Raw genomic sequence first — 13,173 nt, forward strand, 5'->3', positions numbered from 1 at the left:
CTGTGAATTATAGCAGTGACTAAACTTTAACCTTAATTTTCTCCATTTTTAAAAATGGCACTTGGTCCACTATAGTTCTCAGCCCTTCAATTATCTCAATAAAAACAAGTTGAATTGGGTTAAATTCCAAGATGCTAGGACCACAGAAGATTGCAAAAACACATAATACACATTCAAAATGTTCACTACAGTCTATATCTAATACTTAACACTTATTCAGATAACACTTGATCTAATGGAGTTGGATCCCAATAAGTTAGGGACTATTAAAAAAACACACACATAACTTATACTGTATAAACAGTTGTTAAAAAAAAAATTCTGGGTAGTCTGTATCTAAAAACTTTACACTTAATCAGATAAAAGGTGACATTAATACCATTGTCTGTTGGTACTCTAAAAAAAAAAATGAGTTGTGAAAACATGTATACCTTATTAGGAACTATACTGCTTTTTTATACATTTCTCATGAATGTTAAGATGTTTTTGGTAAAAATCACAATGCTGAAATTGAATAGGTTACTATTTTGATTGTTGAAACATATGAAAACATGTTGTCCGTTATATATATGCTTGAAAAGGTGGATCCAGACTACACGGAATATATTTTAACAACTGTTTATATAAATTATGTGTGTGCTTTTTCTGATCATTTATAGAACCTAACTTATTGGGATCCAACTCCATTAGACTGTCATTTTTATCTGATCAAGTGTTAAGTAATAGATACAGACTGTAATGAACATTTTGAATGTGTATATATGTGTTTTCGCAATCATCTATGGTCCTACCAGGTGTATGCATAAGATTTGCCGGTTTTTGTGGTAAAGAAATCACATAATTTTCAAGGGAAAAGGGTGCCTGTGGTTCCACTTCTGGCGACCATAGTTCATCTTTTGTTTATTCAAAATACACGCCATCGGCTTCTATATACTTCACCCATCTTTCAGGTAAGTTATGAATACCGTTCCAGAAAAACTTATTGTATTTTGTGGCAAACCATTTTCCAACTTCCTCAAAATTGCTGAAGTGCTGCTTTGTGAGCGCGTGCCCCATTGATGCGAAGAGGTGATAGTCAGATGGCGGCAGATCAGGGAGTACAGCGGGTGCGGAAGGATGTCCCATCCAAGCGATTTCAAGGTGCCTTTCACTGGTTTTGCTGTGCGAGACGGCACATTGTAGTGTAACAAACCCCTTTGCCATGTCTTCTGGCCTATTCTGGTGGTCTTTCGATCAATGTGTGATTTAAATTAATCGTTTGTTGGCGACAGCATTGTGCATTAATGGTTTCGCTGGGCTTCAAGAGTTCATAATACACATTACCGCTCTGGTCCCACCAGACACAAAGCATGGTCTTCTTGCCAAAGCGACTTGGTCTTGGTGTTGAAGGACTGGCTTCCCCAGGTCTCACCCACGATTTTCTCCACTTTCGGGTTTTCAAAATAAATCCATTTTTCGTCACCCATCACAATTCGGTACAGAAATTATTTTCTTTCATGGTGTTGAAGCAGCATTTCACAAGTGACTTTGTGATTTTCCATTTGCCGTTCATTCAAATTGTGTGGGACCCATTTACTGAGTTTAATGATCTTCACCATTGCTCGTAAACGTCTGCTTATTGTTTCTTGTGGGTCATCAACCAGTGACACCTGCAACTGATCATCTTCACACTTTTGTGGTCTATCAGAGCACGCACTGTCTTCCACATTGAAATCACCACATTTAAATTGTTGAAACCATGTCTCACATGTTCTAATCGATGAAGCGTGTTCACCATATGTTTCTACCAGAAAACTATGACTACCCACAGCCTTTTTCTATTGATTGAATAAGAAAAGAAAAGCGTGCCACAAATATTCTTTTTCAGGCACAAACATCGACATGATCACTGAACGATACAACACAGACGCTAGTGTTTGCCGGACTCAACTTGTGTGTGTTGGTAGGTTAATGTCATACGAACAAACTGACGTATGTGTCAAATTCATACGCCATTCACTGGCACCATCTCTTAGTGAAACCAGAAAAGACTTATGTATACACCTGGTAGCTTTTTGGGATTTAGCCCCATTCGACTCGTTTTTATTAAGATATTTGGAATGTTACTATGTCCTTATCTAACAATGTCTTGTCAGGAATAGCTGAGGATGGCCGTCATATCAGCCGAAACTAGTACTATTCAATGAAAAATTGTGTATTGATTAGGTGGTTAAATAAGAAAAGTAAGTCACATCCATCAATATGGGCCTAACAATGAAGTTCATTGCTTACACGTATAAGGCATCAACTCAAAAGACCTGCGAGAGGCCTCTTCAGAGGCCATACACATTATTAGTACCCCATTTACAAAATTTTAGCTGCCTATCACTAATTGTTAAGGAAGGGGTGAAGTGAACTTCAAGGGCGAGCTCATTCCGCCTCTCGATGTTTTTTTTTTTTCAGGCCATATAAAAACTTCACTAAGTACGTGACAGAGCTCGTCCTGTGGGACAATTAGTTCAGTATCTGGTCCCAAGAGAATTTCCTGAAGCTTCAAGCCTGGACTCGTTATCATTTTACGATGTTATACAAGCCATTAATCAAGTCTGCTTTCTTCACCTGCGGTTTTCTGGACAAAAGAATGGAACGGGTTGAGACACCTCTTGAGTTGCAAGTGATAAATATCATTATGGATCCGTATTGAAGATACTATACAATTCATGTATTAAATAGGCGATATTATAAACTAATTAGCTTCCTACACACCTCTGGAGTGCCGGTGGCAATTGCTCAATGTGTGATGAAATAGCAGTGTTCAGTATGTTCACTGGTATTCACTGTGCATGTACCTTCTGTTTGGACCAATACCTTACCAATGTATTGCATGTGAAATGTAAAGTACCGAGCTCGATAGCTGCAGTCGCTTAAGTGCGGCCAGTATCCAGTAATCGGGAGATAGTGGGTTCGAGCCCCGCTGTCGGCAGCCCTGAAGATGGTTTTCTGTGGTTTCCCATTTTCACACCAGGCAAATGCCAGGGCTGTACCTTAATTAAGGCCACGGCTGCTTCCTTCCACTTCCTAGGCCTTTCCTATCCCATCGTCGCCATAAGACCTATGTGTGTCAGTGCGACGTAAAGCAAAAAAAAAAGTAAAGCAGCATTATGAAATGCCGAGTGTATTACAATATTTTCCATTTGTGTAATGTGAATTTTGATAGAATATATTAACATACTATTTTACTATACTATACACTGTCTACAGCCTTATATTTCTTAAACATATCAGTGTGGGCAGCTAGTATTGTCAGAATAGTTCTCTTCCAAATGCAATAGGTTACATTTTGTACAGCGAGATGTATTTTTGGAAGGTTCCCCTGTAAGATGATGATGATGATGATGATATAAGTAATGGAAAGGAACAAACAAGTGCAATTCAAGTCATATATAGAAAGACAGGAACAATAAAAGGAACACACAACATAAAAAACACAATGACAGGTCAGTGTCGGAAGTAGAAGAAAAACACGAAACACACACTTCTGCTCCCTCTTAAAGCACTGACCTGTCATTGTGCTTTTCCTATTGTGCGTTCCCTTCATTGTTACCATCTCCCTATATATGACTTACTTTAGTACCGGGTACCTCACTTAAGAATCGTCAGGTGCCTTTTCTGTGGTGTTTTGGAAGATATTTTCATTACAAGATATTAAAATCATTCCGTACTGACTGTTTTCACTTTACAAAGGAAAGGATTTATTGCGTCCTCCTATTCAATTCAATACATACGAGGGCTATTTCTTTTTTCAAGGTCCGATTGGTCACGAAATGAAACAGCAATACAAATTTGACACTTTTCTATTAGTAACACTTACTGATACATCACAGCTATTTTTCAACATAGTCGCCTCGCAGATTGAGACATTTGTCGTAGCATGGTACCAACTTGTCAATGCCCTCTTGATAGAACGTCGCCGTCTGCACCTGTAACCATTTTGTACGCCGGTCTGCAGCGCCTCGTCGGTGTCAAAACGCTGTCCTCCTAGCCAGCGTTTCATGTGAGCAAAGAGGTGAAAATCTGATGGAGCCAGGTCCGGACTGTATGCTGGGTGATCGAAAACGTCCCACTGGAAACGCTGCAGGAGGTTTGTGGTGGCAGCTGCAGTGTGCGGCCGAGCATTGTCATGGAGGAGGACAATGCCTGATGACAACATCCCTCTCCACTTATTCTGAATTGCCCGTCGTAGACGTTGAATAGTCGCACAGTATGCGGCTGCAGTGATGGTGGAGCCACGTTCCATGAATTCCACCAACAGAACTCCTTTCCGGTCCCAGAACACAGTAGCCATACACTTTCTGTTGGAGAATGTTCGCTTGAATTTCTTTGGCTTACTCGGGGAGTGCGAATGCATCCACTGTTTGGATTGCTCCTTTGTTTCTTCCGTTTCAAAATGAACCCATGTCTCGTCCCCTGTGACAATTTTGTTCAAAAAATCCGGTCCTTCATCATGGTAGCGCTGGAGAAACGCTAAAGCGGCGCCCATTCGCTGTGTTTTGTGACGGTCAGACAGCATCTTCGGAACCCATCTCGCACAAAGTTTGCGGTGCTGAAGTGTCTCACTCACAATTGTGTAGAGAGCTGACCTGGAAATTTCAGGAAACGAAGCACTCAACATAGAAATTGTGAACCAACGATTTTCTCGAATTGCTTGATCCACACGCTGAACAAGATCATCGGTTGACACACGCTTCCTTCCCTGGCCGCGTGCATCATGGACGTTTGAACGCCCTGCTGTAAAGTTCCTGCACCATTGTCGCACTTTGCTGTCGCTCATGCACGTTTCACCATACACACGACTTATTCGGCGATGAATTTCGGCTGCATTGCACCCCTCAGCCTGAAGAAATCGAATTACACCGCGCACTTCACACTTGGCGGGCGAAGCGATCGTTGTAGCCATGTTTACGAGCGCGCTGCACGTTCACTACTGACGGGACTGAGGTGAGGCGCATAACGGTCATTTCAGAGACGTTGCGCAACACATCTGCGCAGCGGTTCATCATATATTCGCGGGCGTTTGATTGTCGCGACCGATCGGACCTTGAAAAAAAATAAATAACCCTCGTATATCCATCTTTAGATGGAGTAATTCTAATCAAACATGCTTCGGCTCATTTTGAGTTATCTTGAGCGAAACAGTTTAAAAAACTACATGATTAATGTTAAAAGAATGTTATTACAACACGATGGGAAAGAATATATAAAACCAAGTGAAACATGATGAAGTTAAAACAATAAGACGTAGTAGCAAGGTTGAGAACCTCTTAGGCTTCGGCCACAGTGCAGGTTGCGAGCGGAGCGTTGCTGCTATCAAAAGTTGAGGAGTGGGGGAGGAATGAGCGTCAGTGTGGACATCTAGCAAGAGTCAGTAAGCAGCATGGCGTGTCCCCTGCACAACGTGATTAGATAATGGTGGTTTCGAAATTTTCTTGTTTGTCTTTACTTTTAGAAAATTCTTATCTAGAACGAAGAGTCTGAAGTAGGGTCAGAAGAGAATTAGGTATTCATCCAATTAATAAACAACATGAAATGTATGGAGAATTTCATCATTTATATGGAGAAGTAAGAAGATTTCCTGATAGATTTTTTGAATATACTTGTATGTCTATTCAAATGTTTGACTTCAACTTCCAGAGACCATCAGTCCTGCAGAAAGACTAATCATTACAATAAGGTAAGGCTATTTTTGAATTAAATGCAAGGTTCTTGAATTCTGTAAGTAATGGTGCAATTGTATATATAAATTAAATTGTTCTATGTCTCTGTACATTTTTGTGGAAGAAATTATGTCGCATTCATTCAAAATACATGCAAGTGCTGTGTCCTACATGACAAGGAAAAATAAATAGGAACCAGTTAGATTCTACTTAAAATTTACTTTTAAATATTAGAAAAAAATTAGAATATTAGAAAGAATATTAGAAAAGAACGAAAGTTACAAGGGTTTCAGTCTGTTTCACTTGCTTTATGTCTTTTTACTGCATTTAAAATTTCAAGCAAGAGTGTACTTTGCAATGTTAATTTTTCCACAGCGCTTAAATTCTTCACATGCAGCAGAAGCGTCATTAAGAAATAGTAAACGGGATCACTGAAATCCTGTCTCTGCCGTTGTTCTTCTAATAAGAGGCCCATCTATTTTTCCTTGAGCTCCAGTATCTTCTCATCGAATGGATTGATTTTACGCTTCCGGCTCTTTGTTTTGGTGTTGTGGTATCCGAGGACACATTTGTCTGTTACGTTATCTCCTCACCATCACTGCCAACAGTATGTTCACTTTTCCCCCACATGACGGGTGCTTGATGGCGATGGCATATCTTGTAGGTAGAGGTTTCCCCTCAGTTCTACCGGGAAGAATGACGACCTTTACACACATTGTGGCGTCGAAAAACGCCCAAGATGATTTTACGTTTTTTGCTTCAGATGTGATAAAAATTATTATAATTTTATTAAATACTGCCTATTCAATACATAATAAACTAATGAGGACTTACATCCTTATTAAATTATTAACATGGTACATGTTTCGCTCCTTTTTGTGAGCATCATCAGCCAATTAACATTTACCCAAGGTTTAATAAGATCGTTGAACATATTCTATTGAGCTAAAATATGCTTTGTAAGCATGAGTGACAAATCTTATAGTATTTTACAGATTAACAATAAAAGTTATGTCTTTAAGTTAAAACACATTTGCCTAAAATCTTAGTATTAACATTGTCCTTTAAACTTATGGGCAGAACTCATCTCTTGAACATCTTTTTAAACCATTTTAATTATATTGATTCAGTATTTCTTGACTTGTGTAATTGCCCTTGAACCTTCGTTGTATATATTAACAATTTTATGAAGTTAATAACTGCCTATATTATGAACCATTGTCTTATTCTCAATGTTACTACAGTAACACTAGTACAATATGTATTGGCATAAATCCAATATTGTCAATACGTCAGTCTTGTTTTTGAATGAACTTGTTAGTAAAATGAAAACATTCTAATGTGAAGTAGAATGTTAATGAACACCGTAAATTTCTGAATTGAGCTTGTTGATATATCTGCAATAAAATAAAAAAATATGTTTAAGGCTTTGATTATAATTCTGTATAAACTTCTTACTGAAAGATTTATCACTTACCCTTCCTTCTGCTGCGTAATTGGCTAGTGTTACTCACAACCTCGTGACAACTACTTGTTGTTCCGTTTGCGTTATCTCCTCACCATCACTGCCAACAGTATGTTCACTTTTCCCCCACATGAGGGGTGCTTGATGGCGATGGCATATCTTGTAGGTAGAGGTTTCCCTCAGTTCTACCGGGAAAAATGACGACCTTTACACACATTGTGGCGTCGAAAAACGCCCAAGGTAACAAAACTTTTTCAGTATCCATAACTGGGCTAACAATAATGTGACCACGTTAGTCAACATCACATGATTATGTTCCTCATCTGTACCTAGGCTATCACGCGACGAACATTCACAACCCTTCACCGTATCACTCAACTCAGAATAAATTTCTAACTTCTGAATGGAATGTGAAGTACAAGCACAAACAGGCTTTCTAGGTTATTCAGCAATATCAATGAGAACCGGGGAGATAAAGTGAACTATCCTGAGGCTAACAGCTTCCTTCCCGAAGGTGTAATTTACCCTGTAAAGTTCAGGAATCAAGGCCATTCCTTGTTTGCATGCAACTTTCTCCGATCGGCCCCCTGTGGCGAGGGCTCTAATCTGTGTTGGAAATGTGTTCCTTTCACAAGGGATGATAAAGAACATTTTCAGGGCAAGGGAAAATGTGACTGTACTATGCAATAATAGTGAAATTCTGTCATGCAAGGTTTTTTTAAATGTAGATTTAATACAAAGTGAATCAGAACTTCAAATTTATGATGTGCTAAGCAAGAAATCGTTTTAACAAGGAAATCCCTAATGAGGTTTCACTGTATTTTGTTGCGTCTGGTTAAATTTCAGAAGGGCTATTCCCATATAAATTTCTAGCGAGAAGGTTATCATTACTCTACTGGTGCTTGAAATATATTTTTATGATGCATGTATGGTTAAGTTAGATTAGATGACGCTGTTTGAATAAGCGTAGCATGTAAATCTGCAAAAACACAAGTTATGAACAAACTTGCCGTTTCATACAGATTTTAATGTGTGTGGGGTTCCCCACTACCCGATCTTTTAGAGCAATCTATCAGACAATGTTTATACTCAAAAACTTCATCAATACTAAGCTATTTCTTAGCAAGTTGACTGATGCTTTACATCCTAAATATCTATTTTATTACCTACAGTGGAAATCTGAAGATTGGCAAGTATGCTTCAGTTCAATGAGAAAAGACCAAAAAAATCTACTCCTCCTCTAACATAGCTTAGGTGCAAGATGGTACATAAGCATTACTAACCACATCTATTAGTCTCATACCATCTTGATGTACTTCTGTAGGTCATGATCCTTGCCCACATGAGTAGACTGAGACTTAGAAGACTGGCTCACACGGTATGTAAGCTGACCTTCTTTTCCAAATGGCATCTCATCTGCTGTAGATGATCCTTCACTACTTTGGGACACATGTATGAGGGGAACACGGTCATTTTTACCATCTCTGACAGGTATCTCAAAGGGAGCAGCTGGGTCAGTTTTCTGTAGACAGAATGAAACAATTACATCAATTACCACAGATTTATTTCAATATACAATCATTGTTACAGTACCTGTTTTGCTATTGGCTTTATGTCGCACCGACACAGATAGATCTTATGGCAAAGATGGGATAGGAAAGGCCTAGGAGTCGGAAGGAAGCGGCTGTGGCCTTAATTAAGGTACAGCCCCAGCATTTGCCTGGTGTGAAAATGGGAAACCACGGAAAACCATCTTCAGGGCTGCCGACAGTGGGATTCGAACCCACTATCTCCCGGATGCAAGTTCATAGCCGCGCGCCTCTAACCACATGGCCAACTCGCCCGGTATTGTTACAGTATCCAGACTCCAAATCTATGTATGATGATAGTTGGGATTTACTGAATTAACACATGGAAAGAATATATGTGACACAAATTCGGGTGAATTTGTTTATTTAGCACATGGCTAGAGATACAGCATCTGTCAATATTCTTATCATATGAAATTAATTTCATTATGGTTCTTACTCATGATTTATCACTATTAACAAAGATGAGTACGTCCACCTATTCAATACCTTAAATTATATGTTACTATTATTTATTCATTATATATTAGGACTAGTTTTGGCCCTATTAGGACATCATCAGCCTTAAACACAAATGAAAAAGAAATTATATGCTATTTACAATTACCAAAATCCGATATATCACATTAGTATGTCTTCACTCATTGATACAACATGCTATGACCATATACAAGTCTATTTAAACTTACCGGTATATGACTTGCACGTGTTAATCACTTGTTTTCGTAAAAAAAACTATGGTCTTGATATAGGATGTAAATATTACATATTTAAGATTAACACAATAAAACATTAAAAATATATTCTTCCCACATAAGATTTTTACGATGTCCTTTGGTGTAGTTCAACTTTCTTTTAGGATAGGTGTCCCATTTATAACAAATAAATAATAACATATAATTGAAAGTATTGAATATATGAACCTACCCATCTTTGTTAATAGTCAATATTCCTACATGTAAAATATTAAGGTAAAAAGCAAGCCAAGAGCAGAATTATGCAAATTATAGAAACACATGATGAGCAGGAACTTACAAGGCAAGAATATGGCTGATAGCATGCACAGAAAAGAAAAATATCACACTAATCAAAAATATATGAAGACAAAATAAAGAATCAAACCAAAGCAGATAACCTACTTCTCTACACACAATAAAAACTCACTCATGCAAACTGGTAAACTAAACGTGATTGACATAATGGACCAACACAAAATTCTTATCATGGGATTACAGGAAATGAGAAACATTGACCAGGATGCCTTGGAATCTCAAGGGAAAAGACTTTATAAAGGTATACTCGGAAAGAGAGTGATGAAGAATGTCGCACAATATGGAACAGGAATTTGGTCACCCTTAAAATAATAAACGCAGTTCAAGAATTCAAATCACAGTCTTCACTACTCTCAACGCTCACCTTAAAGGCATCTAATAAAATCTATAATATAACCAGGATGAATAGAAATGAATAGTGTGACGACTCCCTCTGAATCACATGTTAACAGACACGCTGTACATGTTCTCCGCCACCTGTAGCGCTGCTGTCGATAAAAAGTCCAAGTACGTGCGCTTTTTGTCGGCTTTATGTGCAAGTGTGTAAAGAGTTTGTGGTCTTTTTTCAGTAGTTTTATACGTTTTCCAGTTTTATACGTGCAAAATATCTGGTGTTAACTTTTCGTGAATTGAAAAGTGAAAAATATTAGGCATTTGAGAAGTAGGACGTATACTTTGGCATATGCTTCAATTTAGTACCGCATCTGAATATGCCTACATCTTGCTATGTCCCGGGTTGCAAGTCAGGTTACGATAAACATTCAAATGAGAAGCAGCATTCCTCCCCCCCAAAAGATCCCACTCTGTTCTTGAAGTGGTCAAAGGCTATCCCACGTCAAGATCTGCCTTTAAGTGATAAAAGTCGTATCTGTAATCTGCATTTTGCAGCCAAACTTATCCAAAAATGTGACAGTTTCATTATTCATGGTGAAAAAGTGGAAATTCCAAAACAGAGATGGAAACTGGATCCCACAGCACCCCACATATTTTTCCTAATCTTCCGAAATACTTTCCATGAAACACTACAGTAAGAAGATCTCCATATCAACGCCAGTCTACTAAATTAGATGTTCCTTCCACTGGTGATTATTCCATACTAGACACCCCTAGTATTAGCTCTGTATGCTCTAGTACTGGTGATAAATCACAGGTTAGTGTTGATGAAATGGCGTATGGCTTTTACTTTTTTTTTAGCAGAAAATTAAAAGAAAAGAAAAAGAATGCTGAACTAGAAAGGGAGCTGGAGAAATTAAATCACCCAAAAAACAGGTAAGTACCCCTAATGAAAGACTAAGTAGGAAACAGAAGATAATAATTGATACCATATTGAAGAAGAGCAATACCAGAAGTTCAAGAGGCATGCGTTATGATCAGGAACTTCTACTGGAAGCACTCCTATTGAAAATTAAGTGCCCAAAAAGTTACAGGCATTGTAGACAGCATGACCTTCTGCCACTGCCATCACCATTACATCTTCGCAGTCTGTTGAAAGGCCTGAAGTGTTCATACGGTATCAATCATCTTTCAGTCAGTGCCATTTCTCAAGCCTTTAACACTTATGATGATGATAACAACAGGTTAGGAATATTAATATTCGATGAAGTTAAACTAAAAGAAGAAATACAGTTTAATGGCACTTCTTTAAAAATAGATGGATACATGGACTCTGATGATCTCAGCCAGAAGATCAACAAGCAAATATTGCAAATCATGCCCTAGTGTTCATGTTTGTACCACTCTTAAAGCACTGGGTACAATCTATTGCAATATATGCAAGTCGCAATTCCACACCTGGTGACACACTGTCAAAAATAATAATGCAAATTATTATTCAACTGGAAAATGCTGGGATACACATTGTTGGATTTGTGTGGGATGGGAGTCAGACAAACAAGAAAGCTTGGCAAAATCTTCATATCAGTGGTAAACTAAATAACTTAAATGTAAGCATTCCCAATCCTGTGAGCTCCTCCAGAAAGGTTTGGGCATTTTCAGATGCAGTTCATATCCTGAAACGCATTAGAAACTATTTTCTTGCCAAAGAAAATTCTACCTATAAAGGCCACAGTATCAGCTTCAACTACTGCAGGCTAGTTTATGAAAATGACACCCTCCAGGATTCTGCAGGTTTGCGAGTATGTCCAAAAATAACCTCATCGCATATCAACCCTAACAGTTTTCAGAAAATGAATGCTTGTTTGGCGTTCCAGTTATTCAGCAGGGCTATGGCAAATCCAATTCATTTTTTTAGAGACAGTCACACCAATGGTTTTGAAGGAAGTGAAGCCACAGAAATTTTAACAAGGGATCTCAATGATGTTTTGATGCAATGAATGCCAAAACTCCTAACGAAGCATTATTTCCTGATTGTCAGAAATGTTATCGTTTGTGTGAAGTGAGTGAGATCTTAAAACCACCAAACAATACATTCACCTCTGAGAGAACTCTTGAATCCATGAGTGTGACACTTAAAAGCACAATAGAACTTACACAGTATTTGTGGAGCTGTGGTTTTTCTTATGTGCTTACAGGCAAATTCAACCAAGACCCCTTGGAAAGGCACTTTGGTATCCTACGATCCATAAGCTGTGATGATCACCTTTCTACAGTGGACTTTTTGCATCTGCACATGTTACAATCAGTGTATGTCCCACTAAGCAATGCTCTACCTAAAGGAGGTAATTGCCAGTCTGAAGTACCCATAACATCATTTTTCAGTCAGATTAGAGCCATGGCAAAAGCTGTTGCCAAAGATAATGCCAAAATCATAAGTACAGCTCAGGAGAAAATGTACAGCAAGCTTACCTTTGGTCAGCCACACCTATCAAGTTGGGATGATGAACAAATAGTTCCTTTCACCAGTTCAAAAATGAATGTTATTCATCACTTCTGTGGGTATATTGTTAAAAATGCAAGCAAAGTGACAGACTGTACAGCATATATTGGGTCTCTGTAAAACAATACAGGGGAGGCGAAAGGAAGCCCGTTTTCAGCCTTAACAAGTCTACAGGAATATTGTAACTCATCCAACTATCTCATTTACCCATCGAGTGAATTATTATTGATGTTTTCTCATGTAGATGAAGTTGTTGTGAGATATCTCAGTGTACAAGAATCATTATGGGGCAAAATATTTCAAGAATGTCTGGATATACCTTCAATGAATGTTTCTCATGGACTTGAGTGATGTACTGAACATGCTCGGGACTTGGTACCAAAATTAATTTTCCATTACATACGATGCCAATTTTATTTCTGAATGAAAGAAGTAAGGAAAGAAATGCAAGCTTGTACGACGACAAAACATACCCAGAAAATGTCTAAGGTGTCCAGTTAACTGACTGATGGGGTGAAGCGCTGGTAAGATTCATTAA

The 13,173-nt window shown here is 38.3% G+C and overlaps 1 protein-coding gene across 3 annotated transcripts in view; it reads right to left on the reverse strand.

Annotated features, from left to right (window-relative positions):
* LOC136867358 (uncharacterized) overlaps nt 1-13,173 on the reverse strand; it is a 178,134-nt gene that overhangs the window by 36,934 nt on the left and 128,027 nt on the right. For 2 of the 3 annotated variants that reach the window (XM_067144528.2, XM_067144529.2), the window contains exon 10: nt 8,462-8,680. In XM_067144528.2, the coding sequence (XP_067000629.2) occupies nt 8,462-8,680 (219 nt within the window). Of the gene's footprint in view, nt 1-8,441; nt 8,681-13,173 lie in introns of all 3 variants that reach the window. The other variant, XM_067144530.2, reaches the window with a different exon arrangement.

Source organism: Anabrus simplex, chromosome 3, assembly GCF_040414725.1.
Source record: "Anabrus simplex isolate iqAnaSimp1 chromosome 3, ASM4041472v1, whole genome shotgun sequence".
NCBI lineage: Eukaryota > Metazoa > Arthropoda > Insecta > Orthoptera > Tettigoniidae > Anabrus > Anabrus simplex.